The following is a 21,228-nucleotide window of genomic DNA, read 5'->3' on the forward strand; positions in this document are numbered from 1 at the left end:
AAGATCATATGTGGCCTAATCTCCAAAGTTTAGAGTCTGAACTGATAGATTTACCTGCATCACAAACAAAATTGATAAGCTAACCACTTTTTTGATAACATTTAAAGTTTCAAAGACCTATAAATTTAAATCTTGAATCAATGTCATTGATTTTTCTGATTGGCGGTAATCTTTCTAAACCAAAGTCCGTGGGGAAATCGTAACCCTTCCAATTTGCCAATCTAAACCAAATCAAACAATCGTAAATATTTGAAAAAAAAATATTTATTACACTTGCATTTGATTCTTTCCTTTGCTTTCGTCTTATCGCTTTTGATTTGTCTTTAAAGTAAACCGCATCGTATTTACAAAGTTAAGTTAACACTCTACCAGATAGATGGTATACAATTCACAATACACTTGAATACAATACATAAATAGGTGTTAGTTCAAAGATCCCTTAAGTTCCTTAGATGTCATGAGGTGTGTGATACAAGATACAAAGTAAAGGGGAAAAGGGGTTTCAGTTTAATGGGGGCCCTAACCTAGTTAGGGAATGTCTAGTAAATAAAATACGTATGGTTAAAAGAACTTGATTAAACTGCTCGTCCAGAGGTCAATTGTAAAAATCAACCATGTCTCGGCCTACATAAGTAATGTCATTTGCAATTTATGTTAAGATTAGTATATATAATATATGTAGGTATTTGGTTTAATGATCTAACAATTACACGCGGCAACAGGAAGGAAAGATCGGATGCGAGAACTGAAATCCAGTTTCATCCAAATAATTTCGAGCTAGACAACTTCTTAAATTCCTGTTGCAAAGTGTAGGTTAAATTTCAAGTTTTTGGTTTTTTTTATTCATTTTGGTTTTTTTTTGGTATGTGTTGCCTAAGAAGAAGATAAAGTCTGACAGTCGAGGGTTGCAATTTTGTCTTTGCTGCTCCTAATACTCATTGTGGTGCCTGAATTAGCCAAACTATTTGGATGTAAGTGCTTTTGCGTGGGCTGTAGCCGGAACCATTGCGTGGATCAAGTCACATATCATATCGATTTTGCAGTTTAAATACTGGTTTTCTTAAATACTTGTGTAAATGAGACACAAACATTATGCAAGTGCTGAAATCTACAAAATGATTAGACATCGGTTCTTAAGTTTTTTTACTTGTGTTTTTAGGTCAAAAAAGGTTGCTAAAGATATTTCGACCTATTTGTATAGGTCTCAAAAGGTGAAAAAAGCTCGAGTACTATTTAAAATTTACTGATGTAGTATTTAAGATATGCTTTTACCTAAAATCCGATGTCTTAGGATGATAATCATGTTAACTTAACAAGCTTTTCGATAAACAAAGCTGAATAATGTTTGAAAAAGTGTGTAAGATTTCTGAAATGTAAAGAACGTTTCACTAATAGACCTATTTGGGTTTTTAGTTCTCACATTTAAATATCGTACTATTTGCAAATCAATGTCTTTTAATTGCGAAGCAAAGGGCTTTATGAAATTAAATAACTTATAATATTTTAATTACTTTGGTTTGATATATGTTTCACATTTCTGGATTTAATTAAAAAAGCTAATATTTAAGGTAATTCTAATCCTTTACATTTTATCTGTTTTTTGACTTGAAATAAAAACAATTTTAATACCCTTTGAAGAGTATAAGAAATACCTTAGTTCTATACAAATTGGTCTTAAATTACCTAAATTTTATAATAAAATAGGACATTTACTAGTTAGCTTTAAAATAAATAACAAAACTTTGGACTTCAGGTGGTAAAATAAAATAGGACAAATACTGTAAGTGTACGAAAATTGCAAATCTATAGATGATGTATATACGAATCGAAATCCCAAATAGGCCTATGACATGACCACGTAATGGCGCCCATGGTGGTGTGTATTCTTTGGAGATGAGTGTGTGTTTATGTGTGAGGATTAAATCGCTACTTTCGCCTAGAGCGTCTTGAGCAAGCTGGCCTTTGCAGCACCGGCTCCGTAGCCCGCCGGCTGGCCGTAACCGGAACTGCTGCTGGCCACGGCAGCGGCGGCGGCCACCGCGGCATCCGCGACAGGAGTTGCCGTCGATCCCGCTGAGCCCACAGATGCCGCGGATGATGCGGCAGCGGGAACACCGCTCTTCATCATCGGTATGTAACGCTGCAACGCCTCCGCGGACGACAGCTTGAATGTCTCACTCATCTGGGAGCGAACTCGCTCCATTAGCACATCGATGTCGTCCTTGGTCAGACCCTCGGTGCTAACCGGCGGCAGCGTGGTGATCACAATGCGACCCGCATTCAGGATCTTCTTCTTGTCGTTGAGGAATGTACAGTAGGAGGAGAAGACCACCGGCAGGATGGGTATCTGCTGGTCGATGGCCATGTGGAAGGCGCCCTTCTTGAACGGATGCAGTTCGCCCGTGTTGCGACGCGTTCCCTCCGGGAAAACCCACAGTTTGATGCGCTGCTTCTTGATCCGCCGATTGACATCATTTAGCGTTTCGCGGGCCTTCTCGCCGCGCACCCGATCGATGAAGATCAGGCCGGCCAACCAGGCGGCCAGGCCGAAGGGCCAGGCGTAGAAGAGCTCCCGCTTGGCCACCACCGTGCACTTGTTCATCACATGCCAGATGTCGAACATGCCTGAGAATATTAAAATATAATTAAGATATATTTGAAGAAGTAATTTATGGTTATTTTTAATTATTACCCAGTACATCCAGCGAGCTCTGATGATTGGCCACAATGATGCAGGCCTGGTCCTTGGCCAAATGCTCCTTGCCACGCAGCTCCCAGCGCAGGCCAATCAAAGTGGAGACTCGGTGGCACCAGGTGCTTGCCCATCTGCAAAAGAAAAATAGTATAATATTATTTTTTTATAATAAAAAAGAGTATGCGAATCAAACATCTGGCGCGAAATGTACATTCTGTCACCAAATTGGCCATGAGATCATCTCAAATCAACCCCGATTTAAAGGCCATTAAAACTTTTCCCACACCCATTAGCGGGCGTAATGAATTGAGCCGAAAACCAAGCCAATTGTGAATCCAATATTATTTAATCAAGTTGACAGCCATCGAGGCGTAGCTCTGATTTCTATCCCCTGTCGTCCGGATGATACCCATACCCATTCCCATCCCACAGGGGCTAATCGGCACAGTCATGACACGTAATTACTGCCTGGGAGCTTGGGAGCTCCGTATATATGATGATACCCCGGGGAGCTGAGAAGGGTGCACACTGTACAGTGTTTACCGAGAATACTGGGCTTAATTCTCACCTACGACAACGGATCGATAGACTGCATTAAATAGTTAGAGAGGCATAATTGATTCAGGCCATGAGTGGTATACACATGTGCGACTACTGGACTGCTAGTAATCCGCCCCTGATATCAAATATTCATTGTTGTCTAATGCAAATGGTTATTTGAGTCGAGGAAAATCGCTGAGGTGGTGGTAAGAACTACTAGCAAGTGTACTAACCACATGCCAAAATACAGAAAAAAAATAAAATAAACCGCATTGGGGACAAAGAAATCGGTTCTCTCTGGTTTTTCCATTAGCGTGCAGCAAACAGCTCCCTTGCTCCCTGTCCGCCCTTTCCCATATATCCAGCCACCTGGAAACCCAAACCCAAACCCAAACCCGAATCCGAACCCGAGCACCGAGCAATCCAATTCAATTCCCCTCGAAAACTTCGTCCTTGGCCTGACACCTAGGCGATAGCCGCAGTTAAAATTACAAACAAAAATCACTAGCAACAACAGTCACGAACCTTGCAACGCATACGATACCCATTACCTTTATATAATAACTAGTTATCGACAGTAGAACTATTGAGTAAGTCTTGAAGAAATAGATCAGCTCATAACAAAAGCCAATACTTAATACTTTATTTGTTAAAAATAAAGAAAAAACTACTAAAAATCGAATTATTGCCAAAAAAAATCAGTATCCTGATTTCCCACCCAAAAAAATAGTATTTTGTTCGTAACAACGGAAATAGTGATCCAAATATGGAATGTCATACCTTGCTGAACTCGTAATAAAATCCCCAATCGATCTGCATTTAAACCTGAAAATTTTTAATTTTTGCCATTTTTCGAAAAAAATTATGATGTAACCCCTTATCAAAAATTTGAAAATTGGGTCAAATATTTAATTTTTTAAATCAGACGGAAAGTTTACTGATATTAATTATTAGGTTGTTAGCTACTCAAAACAGTACGCCTCTTTGATTTGGGACCAATTTTGCCCAAGTTTCAGCAAAAACTCGATTAAGAAAAATGTCAAATTTGTACCAAAAATGAAGATCCTGATCTTCAAATTTTAAGTACAGTCTACATAGAACAAAAAACTTATAAAGACTAATTTATTTGTTTAAAAGATTTTTATGTATTTCTTTTTATCTAAACAGCTTTTATAATTTTATTTTATTTTTTATCGTTTGTTTTCCAGAACTCGTAAACTCTTTATTTATTATGCCCAAGTGATTTAATTTCAATTGAAAATCAGTTTGCCTGGCTAGCAAAAAATAAAGGAAACACCATGGGGCCACAAGTGTGCAATAAATTCCTTATCGCGCTTGGTGAAGTGGTATGAAATTCATCACAAACTCAATTTCCGATACCGGAATTGGTAACAAAAACATCATAAACCTAAATTTATCGAACAATAAAAATATATCTTTGAAATAATTGATGGCTCGAACGGTTAATAGATTCTGGGAAAAACGTATTATTCCCAAGAATCATAAAAATTCAATTCAGTAAGGACGATAAATATAAAACTAAAATTTAGTCTGAATTTATATAAAGAAATGCTCAAAAATTTAAGGAAGGTAACTAAATAAATGTAAACTAGTTCTCTACATTTTCTTTACTTTTTAAAAAGCCCTTTTTCCTTTAATTCACATGTGTAAAACGTATACCATTTTTTTTTAGTGCACAAGAAATCGTAAATATTGCCAAACGGGGGACATAGCTTTTCGGACAATCTGGGGCCTTGACGGACAGTTGGCCAGGAGTGCATTGCGGACACCTGCAGTCCAGTCACTCCTCCGCATTTGGGCCTTGTTAATATTGATAGCCAATTAAAGTTGCATGTGTCATTGACGCAGTCACCTTGGGACCTCAAGGAGCCTCTTCCTCGAAGACAGGCGGGTCGAAAAATCAACCGTCATTGCGGGGTCTTCGGCGATAAGTCATTTCTTTTGGTTAAAATTAAGTTGGTGATACTGCAATTACTCTATCTGGCTGTCAGGCCAATACAATGCATTATTTACCGGCAATTTGAGGGACCGGACTGCTGCTTGATTGTCTAAAGTAATTTAACAGGTCATGTGGGGGCGTGATGCCAGATGGCGATTAAGGAAATTGTTTCATTAAGTGGATTGATTTGAATAAGGAATGCAGGGATTGCCAATATATCATTAAAAGTAAACGTTATCGTAAAAAAACATTTTAAAATTAAATGATAAGTAAAATAGACGCTACTTTTGACAAAATACGACAAAAATCATAAATTGTAAATTTAAAAATGTAAATTTAAATACACAAATAGTTTAGTAATATAATAAAAGGAACTACTTTGTTTCGCTTAATGGCAGACGCATTAAAAATGTTATTTTCTAGCACATTGTTGGCTAAAAAACATTTATTTTAACTGCCAATCGATAAGGTTAAAATGTTTTTCGTATTTTGCACTGTAGCTCAAATAATACTGTGCCTTCATAGACAATCAGACACTTGAGATCTTTATTGAAATAGATGAGTTATCAATCTATCTATTAAAATGTTGGAATTTTTATCTATAACGATATTCTGACGGAATTCTTTAAGTAAAAATACCAAGTAATAACAACATTGATTTTTATAACATAAATAAAGTCCCCATTTGTTAAAATATAATATCATATCATACTATACTATACTATACTGAAATTTTTAGAGTGGGTTTGGGTTACTTACAGCAGATTACGGACATCGCAGGGTCGGGTGAGGAAGGCCGGGATGAGGACGATCGAGTTGAAGGACACGATGCCGTAGTACAGCATGAATTTGAAGTAGTAGCGGAATATGTGGTTGGTCTCGTACAGAAATGGCAGCATCAGCAGCAGGAAAAGTCCCAGCAGCTCGATGAACGAACTCATTGCGATCCCTATTTTGATTATGTTAGCGATTCAGATCCAGATTCAGTATTCAGTGGTTCCGATTCAGATCCGGATCGTGCTGGAATCAATCTGCGAACTCGGACCTTCCCTCCCCTGCTTTCCTTTCACTCTCTCCACTCGATTTCCTCCCCCAAATTGTATCTTTATAGTCCCCTTTCTCTGGCTTTCCTCTGGTTAAGGCAGATTGCAGTCTTTTAGGTGTGAATTGTGTGTGGGTATGTTGGTTGTTCCTTTCGTTGTGCTGCAAGAGGGAAGATATATTGATAAATGGTATAGTAAAATAGTAATTTTGATTAGTAGCTATTATTTCTATATTTAGAGGGGCTAAATAACAGGGTTTTTTTTTAATATTTAGTATTAGTATCTTTAAATAATTTTAATTTTTAGTAATTAAATTATGATGCTTTTGTTCTTTAAAAAAGTGAAGTCAAATCATTAAAGTTATACCAAAATACTGTATTGTATTTACTTTTAATCAAGGGTTAATTTACATATACAGTTTTATTTCCAATTAAGGGTTAATTATACAGTTTTGCAAGCACCGCTCTTTTGTTATGGTTCAAGTTAATAAAGTGATAAGTGGCGAGGGCGATTTAAATTCAAGTTTGTTGCACGCCATTCTCCTATTCCTTCTACTTTTATGCCCTCTCTTTTATTCGAAGCATTAACATGACAATTATGAAAGTGCAACAAACCACGACATCAGCACACATACAGTTGCGGTCGAATCAATAGCACTTGTGGAAATATAAAACCAAAAGATTTTATTTTAAGTTTTTAAAAAATGAACTTTCTAATACCTGCTTTGTTAAACTGATTTACTTATTAAGAAAATAGTAGATAACAGTTAAAGGAAATCTGAACTTGTTTATATAAACTAATTTTTTACTATTTTATCATACTGTTTCGGATTTACGTAAAGTTTTAAACTATTTAAATTTACAAAAGGTCCTAATATTTTAACCGCAGCTGTACATATGTACAGCAGCCCAGAAGAGAGAGAAAAAATCAATTTAAATTTGCGCCCAGCGGCGAAAAACGAAACAAAACAAACGGGGGAAAACTGAAGGAAAGCATTCCATATGAGTTTTTGTATGGGTTTTATAGATACTATGCGATACTATCAATTGACCAGCTATTGAATTTCAATTTGAATGCTGCAAATAAGCGGCTAAATAAATGAACTTTTATGCGGGAAATTGTCTATTTTTTTTGTTTATCCCATCTTCTTTATTTGTCTATTTCTATTCCTATTAATTCTCTATCTATTCAAAGTCCTTAACCCTTGATTGCAATTTTACACAAAATTCGGGATCCTAAAATTTTACACTTTAAGAAATAAAATATCTACAAAATCTGCAATATTATCTCATAAAAATACAAGAAAAATATTCAGCAATTTTAAACTTATTGGCAAAAGTGAAACATATGGGATTTTGGCAAAGTGGGTCCATCTAGGGTTAATATTCTTATTTTTTTTACATCTGGCACAAAACAAAATAAGCAAAAAAAACAAGGGTAATAGAGGGTTGCGCGAAGAGAGCGGGCACAAGAGAGAGAAGGAGAGAGCAAGCGGCAGACACGCCAAGGATAATAGTAGCAAAAAATAAAAAGCACGGCACACACACACGCAAACACACGAAATAAACATAAATAAATACAATTTTCGTTTGCTTCTTTATGTTGCGGGCAAATCTTGACAATTAAATTAAATAACTTTGATATAATACAATTTGCGACGGCGAGGAATTCACTGGCACACAAACAACAACTGGGTTCTCACTTTTTTTTTTTGTTGTTATTCTTGTCGATTTTAATAAAAGGGATTACGCTTTTTATTTCTTATTTCTGCTGCTTTTGTTGTTGTTTCGGCGACGACACAACGCCGACGTCGACGGCGACGCGAAAACCGTTGCGTTTGGCGAGAAATTTCCGTTACCCGTTACCGGTAGAGGTGGAGCAACGTCGATTGCGGACATCGATGTATCGACTTGTGGGATCATCGATGGCAAGCCATCAGCGCCTGTGACTTAGCGGATACACACACCCATCGATTGATTTTTTGGAACCTTGCTGTTCAAACTCAAATTCAAAAATGTTAATTTTGTTTGATTTTATTTTTATTTCCTGAAAGTCTGGCTAAACTAGTAAATAAGAAACCAGTTAAACTAGAAACTGAAAAGGCTAGCAAAAAAAGGCTTTTTCAAAAAATATAAATAACAAATACAAATAAATAAATACAAATAGAAACTAATAATTGCTACGGCAAAAAAATATTTCAATTAAGAAGGCTTACAAATTACAAACATCCCAACGATTGGGAATTTAATTACATATTTGGATACTCTTTTGCTTTGTTTGAACAAAATACTGCTTTTTTCTGCAAAATAGGAATTTATTTATTATTTCGGCAAACAAAAATAATTTTCCTACGTTTTTTCTATTTTAAATTGATAATAAGTAGGAAAGATAGATGCATATAGAATATAGCCGATCTATTTTCAATCTGTATTCCACAACGCGAAGCTGCGGGCGACCTTGCTAGTAAAAATAAGAAGGGTAAGCAGGGCAGTCTTAATTTTATAAACCAAATCAATTTGAATTGTAAAATAAATAGAATTGATCAGAATTTAAATTATTTATGTACCTTTAATTTATTTATTTAAAATACAAATTTTGCTATAAATAAAAGTTGAAGTAAATGTGAAAACAAGGCAATGCTTCTTGGCAGTCGGCAGTGACTTCCCCTTCCTGGAAACAAAACAGAGTTCTCGAATAGTTGGCAAACTTGCTGACAGCCAGGGAGAGATATGATTTAGATGCGATTTTTTGCAGTTGGCAACCAAAGCAATTGCGAAATCGAGCCCTTTGGCCTGCGGAAAACGTGTATCAGGCGGTGGAAAAGGGGAAGGGGTACCGAACAGTTTTTATTTTTACCAAGACAGTCTTAGAAACAAAACAAAAACAAAAATATTTTTGTTTACATTCGATTTCGTTATCTCCGAACGATCCGTGTGGTGGAACTGATATTGAGACGTCCAAGCTGACGACTAGAAAAACGGACGCAAAACAACAATATGCAATTGCAAATGTGGAAACTATGTTAAAAACACGGCTTTCGACAAACACTCTTATTTGTTTCAAGTTTATGGTAAAAACAAAAAAATCACTGTTGACGACAGGAATTGAACTCGTGCCTTTGCTGTTTTTGGTTTTAATTAATATTTTAGATTTTTTTTGCTTTTATAATATAGTTAAAAATATAGTTGTTTAATAACTGATTTAATGTATTTAATTAGAATAATATGATATATTCAAAGTATTTTAAACCTTTTTTAATTTTATAAAATTACCAGTCGAAGAAAAATAATAAATATATATAAAATGCATATATAATTAAGGAAATATTGAAAAACATTTAGAACCCAAACCAATTGAAGGGTCGAAAAGAAAGATCAAGAATACATAACATCTAGATAAGGTTTGATCACATTAATTCCCCTTGAAATCAAGAAAACCAAGTCTTTCTAAACCCAGTTATTGGTTTGAAAATTCCCATTTTCGAAAACAGTCTATCGATACTTGCGAAAAAGAGCCTAAAAAACGGCAGCTGCTTACGATACACCGGCGAAAACATCGATACCCTTGCAGACCAACGATATCGATAGGACCGCTGGCACAGATGTTTTGGATACAGCACTCTTTACCTTTGAAACTAGGACGCCGTTTGCAGGAAAAGCCGAATATTTCGAGGACCGGGAGTCCGGAAATCCCAACCGCCGCGGCCCGAGGTGAGTTGCCCGCAGAAAAAACGGCGGATAAAAATTGAAAACCAGTGTTAAGAAACTTTTTTGGTGCCCAGCAACCCGGGAATTTTCAACCATTTCCAGGAAACGTCTGTTCGCGATGTTCACACGGTGAATTTGAATTTGGTTTGTATCGAGGAATAATGGAGCGAATCCTGAAGCGCCGACTACCCCTCTCCCCGCTGGAGCTGCAGCACAAGTGCGAGCAGCTGGTGGACAAGGCAGTTCGTCCGATTTCCCGCAACGACTACCTAATCCTCTCCCGCCAGCTGGTCATCAATCGGTTGGCCAGCGGTGGCGGTGATTGGTCCTTCGACCGGCGGAGCGCCAAGATGCTGGTGGTCCTCGAGTGCGGCCAGCAGCACATCATCACCTTCACGCTGCCCAGCTCGCACTGCACGGTGCAGGATCTGCTCCGCCAGGTGGACATCCAGTTCGACGAGAGCACCACCATCGATGCTGCGGAGCACGCGGGCGGCAGCATCCGCGTCGTGGTCTCCGTGGGCTTCCGGATGAAGGTCAGTGCCCAGGAGATGGTTGCCCATGCGGAGGAGATGTACAGGGAGATGCAGCAGGCGGCTGCAGATGCCAATCCCGCCAAGAAACGCAAGCGGGAGCACAATGGCAGCTCCGCGGAGGCTCCTCGCAGGGGCAAAAAACACAAGAAGCGGCGTTCGAGTGGCAAGGAAGCTCAAGGAGCCGAGCGGAATGGCAAGAAGCTCAAGAAAAGCAGCCAGCCAGCTGCTCCAAACAACCCGCAAGTCAGCGAGCCGAAGCCCAAGGCGCAATCCTCCATCCTGGCAACCACCACCACCACCGCCAGCTGGAGTGCAGCTGGAGCGGACAGGACGCCCGAGGAGCGGGCCGAGCGCAGCCGCCTGCGCAGGAATCGCCGGTGGATCCTCAGTCGCGACTGCGATGATGATGACAACGATGAGCCGGTGGTGCTGCTGAGCAGCAGCGAGGAGGATGATGAGCAGCAGGCGGAGGAGCAGCAGCAGCAGTCCGCCGCCGATGAGAATGTGCATTTACTGATGTATCCGCCCACCGGAACCGGCGGCCTGAGCATCAGCATGAAGGACTACATGTGCCTGAGCAGCGGCAGCTATCTGAACGACATCATCATCGACTTCTATCTGCGCTGGCTCAAGGATCATGTGATATCCGAGGCGCAGCGCGAAAGGACGCACATCTTCAGCTCGTTTTTCCACAAGCGACTCACGACGCTGACGCGTCCGATCAACTTGAAGCAGACGGCGGCACAGAAGCGACACGAGAGGGTTAAGAAGTGGACCCGCACGGTGGACATCTTCGACAAGGACTTCATCATAGTGCCGTTCAACGAGCAGGCCCACTGGCTGCTGGCCATCATCTGCTTTCCCAGTCTCCAGGGACCGGTGGCGATGGGCGGCGATGATGGGGCGATCAAGCAGCCGGTGATCCTCATTTTCGACTCTCTAGCGGTAACCTCTCGCCATCGGGCCATCGCCATTTTGAGGGACTATCTCACCTGCGAGTACAGGGCCAAGAATCCCGATGGCCAGGCGCATGTCTTCAACAAGGACAACATGCCCGGCCATCGCGTGGAGGTGCCGCAGCAGGAGAATCTCACCGATTGCGGCCTCTATCTGCTGCAGTATGTCGAGCACTTCTTCACGCAGCCCATCCGCGACTACCGGCTGCCCATCGCCGAGCTGAGCAACTGGTTCGACCTGCTGACGGTCACCAAGAAGCGCGAGGATATCGCCAATCTCATCCAGAGGCTGATGGACGAGGGCAATCCGCAGCAGCAGCAGCGCAAGGTGCTGCCCGTCATCGAGTTTCCCACTCTAAATGGGCAGTTGGTGGAGGAGCAGGAGCAGGAGGAGGATGAGGAGGAGGAACGGGGTCACCAAGGAGAGGAAAAGAGGCGTAAGACTTAAGAGTGAAGTCACCATGGAGAGAAAAAGGACCAGATAGCGGTCAAGGGGTCAACAATGTAAAAAAAAGGTCACCAATCAAAGAAAATGGGTCACCAAGGAAAGAAAAAGAAACAGAAAGTGATGTAGGGGTCACCAAACTAAAGAATGAGGTCACCAATCTGAGAAAATGGGTCACCAGAGAAAGAAAGATGGCCAGAAAGTGATGCAGAAGTCACCAATCTAAGATCACTAAGAAAATAGGTCACCAAGGAAAGAAAAAGCAACAGAAAGTTATCTAGGGGTCACCAATCTAAAGAATGAGGTCACCAATCGATGAAAATAGGTCACCAAGAAAAGAAAAATGACCAAAAAGTGATGTAGGGGTCACCAATTTAAAGAACAAGGTCACTAGTGAAAGAAAAATGACCAGAAAGTCACCAATCTGAAGAGTGAGGTCACCCACAGGAGAAAAAGGGTAACCATGGAGAGAAGAAGAAACCGAAAGTGTTGTAGGGGTCACCAATCTAAAGAATGGTTATTGGTTACCAAGGAAAGAAAAAGCAACAGAAAGTGATCTAGGGGTCACCAATCTAAAGGTCGAGGTCACCATAAAAGAAACTGGGTCACCAGACCCCCCCAAAAAAAATCCAGTCATTTGCACAATAAGATAGCTTTACATATTACCAAAAATGAATCCTAAGATAGGCCAACAACCCTAGAATCGCAGGGTATCGCCGATCGGCATTATACCCGTTTCTAAGCCCACACACACACACACACACACACACACACGCATATACGATCTCTGTGTGTTGGTGGGGGTTTCGGCGATAAGAAAATCGAGCCATAAAGTCGCGCCGGCGATTCTGCTGACGCTCAGTTGCTTTGGAGCGATTCCTCGACGCAGACGACGAACGGCGGAGTTTACGGAACGTCAGAAAAACAAAAACTACAACAAAAAAACAGTGGAAAGAGCAAGAGCAAAGCACAAGCGAATATCGAGCACAAAGCGAAGCGCGCAACACGTGAAACAGCAGCCGTCAATTGGGTTTCATTTCGATTCTAATTCGGATTCTGAAAGACGCGAAACGCGAAACACGAAACGAGATGTCCACCGCAGCCACAACAACCACATCGAGTAAGTTCTCCAGTTTTCACTTTTCCAGGGATCTTAAATCACAAATAAACATCTGTGGCATATCATATTTACACCATGCGACAGTTCTTGGAACGCAAATGTTGTCAAATCTCTCGGCCAAAGTCCTCAGAAGAGCCAAACGTTTTTTGTTTATTATCAAATGTATATTATGTTAAGATTTCTACGAATCAGGGACCCCTCAGTCGCGAAATAAACATCTGTAGCATATAAAATTTATAGCATTCGATAGGTCTAAGATTGCAAATATTATCAGATAAAAAATCTTAAAGTAAAATTCCTAAATGAAATTATACATTTTATATTATTCTGAAAGTCTACGATTGAGAGAATCAACTGAATTACGAAAATAATAATAATGTAATAAAAATAAATAGGTTGCTTACAAATTACAAAGTATTAGAAATTGATATGTGAAATAGTTTATAATTATTTTAAACAGTAACTTATGAAGTTCTCAAAAAAAAAAATCTAATAAATATTTGTATTCATTTATTACTTTAAACAGTTTTATTGTTTGTTTAAAATAAAATGAAGAATGAAATACTGTCCTAATCTGATTTTTATGGTGATCTTTATTGACCTGTATTCTATATTTTATGTAAACAAAAAAGCGTTTGGCTCCTTAAACTCGAGATTATACTTGTACAATACAAACATAATATTTGAAATAGTATAGTGGTTAATATGACTTATTTATAGTAATTCCCTGAATTAAATTTCATATATTTTTCCACAGTTGAGGGCTACAAGCTCGGAAAGGTCATCATCGAGGGCAAAACCAAGCAGGTGTACGATCTGCCCGAACAGCCGGGACTTTGCCTGCTCCTCAGCAAGGATCGCATCACCGCGGGCGATGGAGTCAAGGCCCACGATCTGGCGGGCAAGGCGGAGATCTCCAATACCACCAATGGTCAGGTCTTTCGATTGCTCAACGAGGCCGGTGAGTAAATGTTGAAAATGTTTATTAATCTCTGGGTTAATCATCTAAATAAATTAAATTAATATTAACAATTATATTACAAGATTTGCAATATAATATACCTTGTGTGGAAGTAAACATACCTTTAGATTAAAGTAAATATATTGCTTTTTATTGCCTAAGATGGTAAGCTTTATATTTTAATATATAGATTTGATGTAAATTAATGCTTTATGGGCAAATATTTTAATTATAAAACAAGAGAGAACGCCTATAGTCGAGATCTTCCACCATCAGTGCGAGGGAGATGGAGATATGCAGATATCAAAGCTACTGGCGTCATCTAGCGGCTGTTGAAATTTTTTGATGGCTCCATCTAACTGCTGTTTCAATTTTTGCCCATAACTTTTTAATAAATAGTCCGATTTAAAAAATTTCTTCTACATTTTGATAGGTATATTTAAGCTAAATAAAACGAAAGAAAAACGATTTAAAATATATTAAACTATAGTTTTACAATGTATAGTAAAATCTCATTAATTTAGAAAACAAAAAATAATCAAATAAATTAATTAAATTAAATTTTCCCCAGGAATACGCACCGCGTATGTGAAGCAGTGCGGCTCGAAGGCCTTCATCGCCCGCAAGTGCCAGATGATACCCATTGAGTGGGTGACGCGTCGCCTGGCCACCGGATCGTTCCTCAAGCGCAATGTCGGCGTGCCCGAGGGCTACAGGTTGGTATGGTGGATCTATGGATCTCTGGGGGTTATCACCCGATCCGAGCCGATTCGATCTCTGTTATCTGGGGCCCCCGCTTGCGGTAAACAAATTTAACTGCAATCGATGCACTGAGGCAGGGTCAACAATCGCTGATAAGCCCCCCATTTTCATTCCCAATTCCCCCGTCGGAATAACATTGCTAAAGTCATCAAAATCGAATCGCGGGGTCTGTAATTCAAGCCGGATTTTCGTCAGAGCATCGCCAATCGATCCGTAAAGCCGTAAATGCGTGTCATTCGATGTCATTCCAAGGCAATGGGCCTTTTTATGGCTTTGATCGTAGAGCTGCATCTCTTTGAGGTTTTTCTTTCAAATAATAGTGAGATAAATTAGCAATAAATGCAGAATGTAAACTATTTTAACCGTAAAAATACAAAAACTTTGTTTTTAGAAATTAATTCTTGGCACGTAATTGGTTTAAAAAATATCTTTAAATTTGTTGAGTCCTCAGTGTGTTTAGTAAAATTTCCTTTTCGTTAATTTCAAGTTAGTAAACTATTTATTATAATTACTATTAATTATCTTAGCGAATTTTTCAATAATTGGTTTGATAACAAGGCCTTTTTATGGCTTTGATTGGAGAACTCCGTCTCTTTGAGGATTTTCCATCAAGTAATAGTGAGATAAATTAGCAATAAATACAGAATATTAACTGTTTTAACCGTAACAATACAAAAACGTTATTTTTATAAATTAATTCTTTTCATGTAAACTATTAATTATATTTACAATTAATTATCTTAACGAATTTCTTATTATTATTATGCTTATTCTTGTATTTTTCAGATTCTCCCCGCCGAAACAGGAGACCTTCTTCAAGGACGACGCCAACCACGATCCCCAGTGGAGCGAGGAGCAGATCGTCTCGGCCAAGTTCGAGCTGAATGGCCTGGTGATTGGTGAGTGGAGATAATCCTTTCATGAAATACCCAACTAACCGAATTACAAAACCCCGACAGGCCAGGATGAGGTGGACATCATGCGCAGGACCACACTGCTGGTCTTCGAGATTCTCGAGCGGGCGTGGCAGACCAAGAACTGCGCCCTCATCGACATGAAGGTGGAGTTCGGAATCTGTGACGATGGCAACATTGTTCTGGCCGACATCATTGACTCCGATTCGTGGCGCCTTTGGCCGGCCGGCGATAAGCGACTGATGGTGGACAAGCAGGTGTATCGCAATCTGGCCTCGGTGACGGCCAGCGATTTGGACACGGTGAAGAGGAATTTCATTTGGGTGGCCGAACAGCTGGCCGATATTGTGCCAAAGAAGGATCATCTGGTTGTGGTCCTGATGGGCAGTGCCTCGGATACTTCGCACAGCGAAAAGATAGCCACCAGCTGTCGATCGCTGGGCCTCAACGTCGAGCTCCGAGTGAGTTCGGCCCACAAGGGACCCGAGGAAACCCTGCGCATTGTCCGCGAATACGAGTCGGTGATGAGCAACCTGATCTTCGTGGCCGTCGCCGGGCGTTCCAATGGACTGGGTCCCGTCGTCTCCGGCAGCACCAACTATCCGGTGATCAACTGTCCGCCTGTCAAGTCGGACAACATGCAGGTGGATGTGTGGTCCAGCCTGAATTTGCCATCGGGCCTGGGCTGTGCCACCGTTCTCTATCCGGAGGCGGCTGCCCTGCATGCGGCCACCATTCTGGGACTGGGCAACTTCATGGTCTGGTCGAAGCTGCGCGTCAAGGCGCTGAACAACTTTATCACCCTCAAGAAGGCCGACAAGGAGCTGCGCGGCGTGCGAAACGCTTAGATGAAGAAAGGGGGCCATAAAGAGTATCCTTGAAAGATCATCCTCAGAATACATCCTTTGTTAATTCTTCTCTTCGTTTTTATTTTTTTTTTTGATAACCAAAACCTTTTTTATTTTTGTAGTATTAAGAAAGCACGACTTGAACTAGTTGTATACCCTTCTGGATAAGGTAACTCGAAATACCTACTAATAAAAAAATTAAATATAAAAACTCAACATGTTTCTGGGTATTTTATTTGCTACTTAGGAGGGAAGCTTTTTACTTGGATAGTTTTTATTAAAGTGTCTAAAGTTTTCTAAAAGTAATAGAAAAAGATTCTCTAATGCGTATGTAGTTATTCTGTTTAAGGGGTTATATACCTTTTTTGAGCGAAAAAATTGAGGGAACTTTGGATTTTTTTTTTGGTGTGTAGCAATTATTTTATGACAGTGAAGTTATTATTTATTGATAGTACATGTTTTTATCGAAACAACAAGCCTTTGTTCTTGAAAAAATATGAATAATTTACGAAGTTATGGCAATTCTTTCGGAACCCTTTTTTTTTTATAGCGGCTTGCGGTGACCACGATGGAAGTCCAGCAGGTATACTGATATCAAAAAACCAAAAATTTTTAGTTAGTATAGTATTATTTCCAGTTCGTGAACGATTACTTTTAAGAATATTTCCTTTTTTCTGCATACAGTAACAATTTTTCCAAAAAGTTGATTTTTCAAGTTCTAAAAATTTTATTAAAAAATTCTGATCTGCGAAATTAAAATTGGCGCATAAAAACTGAATCGTTCACGAACTCGGCACAATCATTACGAATAATTTAAAAAAAAATTGAAGAAGATCGATCAAATAGTTCTTGCGCAATCGTGGTCACAGCGAAGGGACTTTTGGAAAAACACGACTTTGAGATAATCGCATTCAAAGTTTTACGTTGACGTTGCAACTATTGAAGTCGAGCGCGTCAAAACGCGGTTTTCCTATCGAACTATTATTCGGATCTGTATGAAAATTTGGGAAGATGTTCTCTAGGGGATATACTTTAAGATTCAGCAAAAAAAAAAATTTCGTTTTTTTGAAAAAAAAAAGGTATATAACCCCTTAAGAGATACTTGGTTAAACTCACTTAGCTTAGGAATTTGGAATGATTTTACAACTAGCATTGCAAAACTTGAATTTAAAGTTCCATTTAACTATTTTTCAAAGAAACGTTGTTAAAGGCATAAAATTTTAATTGGCATACTTTTCTATATAATAATATTCGCCGCAAATTTGTTGCAAATGCCTATAAACCGTAAAAAAAAGTATACTTTTGGGCTGATCTCAGTGATTTTAAAAGAATGAAATTAATGAATGAATTTAATTTTTTTATAAGGGGGTACCCCATGATTTTTTGCGAAAAATTAAAAATGAATAAATTGTCAAGGTTTAAATGCCAATCGTTAGGAAATTTAATAACGAGTTCAGAAAGGTATGACAATCCATACTTTGAATCAGTATTTGCTTTGTGAATTTTTTCTTTTGGTTTTTTTGCTATAACTTGGCCAAAAATTGTCCTACACCAAAAATTCATACTGTTTTGAACAGATAACAAAATTTGCTATAAATCCATACAACTTTCCGTGTAATTTTGGAAAAATAAAATTTTCGCCAATTTTTAATTTTTTTACAAGGGGGTACCCCATGATTTTTTGCGAAAAATTAAAAAGAAATAAAATGTCAAGGTTTAAATGCCAATCGTTAGGAAATTTAATAACGAGTTCAGGAAGGTATGACAATCCATACTTTAAATGAGTATTTGCTTTGTTTTAGCGAAAAAACCAGTTTTGTTTTTTTTTTGGAAATTCGGGATTTCAGTTTTTGACAAAAATTGGAATTTTTTCTTTTGGTTTTTTTGCTGTAACTTTGCCAAAAATGGTCCTACACCAAAAATACATACTGTTTTGAACAGATGACAAAATTTGCTATAAATCCATAAAACTTTCCGTGTGATTTTGGAAAAATAAAATTTTCGCCAATTTTTAATTTTTTTATAAGGGGGTACCCCATGATTTTTTGCGAAAAATTAAAAATAAATAAAATGTCAAGGTTTAAATGCCAATCGTTAGGAAATTCAATAACGAGTTCATAAAGGTATGACAATCCATACTTTGAATCAGTATTTGCTTTGTTATAGCGAAAAAACTGCAACGTTTTAGCGAAAAAACGGGTTTTGTTTTTTTTTTGGAAATTCGCGATTTCAGTTTTTGACAAAAATTTGAATTTTTTCTTTTGGTTTTTTTGCTATAACTTGGCCAAAAATTGTCCTACACCAAAAATTCATACTGTTTTGAACAGATAACAAAATTTGCTATAAATCCATACAACTTTCCGTGTAATTTTGGAAAAATAAAATTTTCGCCAATTTTTAATTTTTTTATAAGGGGGTACCCCATGATTTTTTGCGAAAAATTAAAAAGAAATAAAATGTCAAGGTTTAAATGCCAATCGTTAGGAAATTTAATAACGAGTTCAGGAAGGTATGACAATCCGTACTTTAAATGAGTATTTGCTTTGTTTTAGCGAAAAAACCAGTTTTGTTTTTTGTTTTTCGGGATTTCAGTTTTTGACAAAAATTGGAATTTTTTCTTTTGGTTTTTTTGCTGTAACTTTGCCAAAAATGGTCCTACACCAAAAATACATACTGTTTTGAACAGATGACAAAATTTGCTATAAATCCATAAAACTTTCAGTGTGATTTTGGAAAAATAAAATTTTCGCCAATTTTTAATTTTTTTATAAGGGGGTACCCCATGATTTTTTGCGAAAAATTAAAAAGAAATAAAATGTCAAGGTTTAAATGCCAATCGTTAGGAAATTTAATAACGAGTTCAGGAAGGTATGACAATCCATACTTTAAATGAGTATTTGCTTTGTTTTAGCGAAAAAACCAGTTTTGTTTTTTGTTTTTCGGGATTTCAGTTTTTGGCAAAAATTCAAATTTTTTCTTTTGGTTTATTTGCTGTAACTTGGCCAAAAATGGTTCTATACCAAAAATACGTACTGTTTTGAACAGATAACAAAATTATCTTTAAATCCATAACACTTTCCGTGTGATTTTGGAAAAATAAAATTTTCGCCAATTTTTAATTTTTTTGTAAGGGGGTACCCCATGATTTTTTGCGAAAAATTAAAAATAAATAAAATGTCAAGGTTTAAATGCCAAACGTTAGGGAATTTAATTACCAGCTCAGGAAGGTATGACATTTTATATTCTGACCCTTTTTTTTTTTGTTACGCCAAACATTCTGATATTTTTCTGCAAAAAAAAACCATTTAAAACAATTTTGATTTTTGGCAAAAATTAAAAAATAAAAATAAAAATATAGATTATATCTGTGTGGTATTCTTCGTAGATAGGCCGAAAAGGTCCCAATATAGAAATAATAAGTTATTTGAAAAACTGAAGTTTTGACTAAGCTGTTGATTGCAGTTCCATTGATACACCTATTTTAATCGCGGTCCCACGCGCTCTTTCAGCAAAAAGGCCAAAGAAGAGCTTATCATAATTAGTGCGCTTTTCCTGCGCCACGTGTACGGCTTAAATATAAAAATATCAGCTTACCTTGTGCAAAGCATGTAGCATACATACACCACAATTATGAACAATTAAATAGTAAATAAATTGGAATAACAAAATTACAAAACCAATAAAAATGGGTGAACTTATTTAGAAATATTTAAATATTGATATAATCCAATGCGCGAATTCTTAAGCATTCGAGATTTTTCTTGATATATTTATATATTTGATATATTTCTGGTTCTTCAAAATTGTCTTCTTTTGATAAATACATCTATTATAATCAATTTCGTTTTGGATTTTTTTTCAAATCAAAAATATTAAAAGTTTGACCACAAGCGTATGTAAAACATGGAAAGGAGATGGGCTGACTATTTATAACTCCTTTAGTCAAACGATCTCCGGTTACCAAGGCAAATTAGCCATACATGGAAAAATCATATTGAAATGTGGATGGGGGGGGGGGGGGGGGGGGATATGGGGAGAACCGGGGAAATATGTGCTAAAGTGCGCCGGCCAACCTCAGGTCAATTAATCATACTTTAGTGTTTGGCAGACACCACCACAAAAATATAAGCACAAACAACGAAATACATGGGGCACAATTCATAATAATAACAATAATTTAGCATAAGAGAGGGGGACGGGTGACGGGGGAAGTGAGACGGCGAATGTACACATTAAAAGTCAGGGTCAAAGTGTGGCCATTGTATTTGCCTCTCCCTCTGGCGCTCCGGCCCCCCACATCCCCCAACCCCCCCCGCTCACAAGTGTCTGCTGTTGTTCGAAACAACAATAAACAAAAAGAAATATGAATGGCAAAGCAAATGTAACAAAATGTTAAGAAAAATAAAGAAAACCGAGTAGAAGCAAAAAAAATAATCAAAGAGCATACTCCATTTGGAAATACTCTACAAGTTCTTATATAACTTTTGAAGATTTTTGTTAATTTTCGTTCATAAATACATTTTAAATAACCGTTTACCGCTTAGAGTTTACAATATCGATTAATTTGTGAGGCGCCCGAGCAGGGACGATTTTGAAGAAGTTTTTTTTAGTTAGAAATAGAGGAAACTTTACTACAAATTTACTATAAATTTTAGGGAAATATAGAACGAAGACTTTTTCGTTATTTTGATAAAAAAAAATTTGTTTTGTAGTTTGAAAATATATATCTCCTACAAAAAGC

At 38.0% G+C, this 21,228-nt stretch overlaps 3 protein-coding genes across 3 annotated transcripts; 2 read left to right on the top strand and 1 right to left on the bottom strand.

Annotated features, from left to right (window-relative positions):
• Window positions 1-246: 246 nt before the first annotated feature.
• Window positions 247-8,093, bottom strand: Agpat1 (1-Acylglycerol-3-phosphate O-acyltransferase 1). Its single transcript, XM_017155530.3, has 4 exons — window positions 7,941-8,093; window positions 5,955-6,398; window positions 2,693-2,826; window positions 247-2,625 (listed from the first exon to the last, which is right to left on the bottom strand). Exons 2-4 carry the CDS (start codon window positions 6,134-6,136, stop codon window positions 1,937-1,939), a joined length of 1,005 nt encoding a protein of 334 aa, XP_017011019.2. The 5' UTR covers window positions 6,137-6,398; window positions 7,941-8,093; the 3' UTR covers window positions 247-1,936.
• Window positions 8,094-9,810: 1,717 nt separating this feature from the next.
• Window positions 9,811-12,880, top strand: pira (pirate). The gene is made up of 2 exons (XM_017155506.3): window positions 9,811-9,948; window positions 10,020-12,880. The coding sequence occupies exon 2, from the start codon at window positions 10,107-10,109 to the stop codon at window positions 11,883-11,885; it is 1,779 nt and encodes a 592-aa protein (XP_017010995.2). The 5' UTR covers window positions 9,811-9,948; window positions 10,020-10,106; the 3' UTR covers window positions 11,886-12,880.
• On the top strand, window positions 12,740-16,703 carry Paics (PAICS bifunctional enzyme). Its single transcript, XM_017155519.3, has 5 exons — window positions 12,740-13,002; window positions 13,760-13,963; window positions 14,535-14,679; window positions 15,512-15,624; window positions 15,685-16,703. Exons 1-5 carry the CDS (start codon window positions 12,972-12,974, stop codon window positions 16,485-16,487), a joined length of 1,296 nt encoding a protein of 431 aa, XP_017011008.1. The 5' UTR covers window positions 12,740-12,971; the 3' UTR covers window positions 16,488-16,703.
• The last annotated feature ends 4,525 nt before the right edge of the window (window positions 16,704-21,228 follow it).

Source organism: Drosophila takahashii, chromosome X, assembly GCF_030179915.1.
Source record: "Drosophila takahashii strain IR98-3 E-12201 chromosome X, DtakHiC1v2, whole genome shotgun sequence".
Lineage (NCBI taxonomy): Eukaryota > Metazoa > Arthropoda > Insecta > Diptera > Drosophilidae > Drosophila > Drosophila takahashii.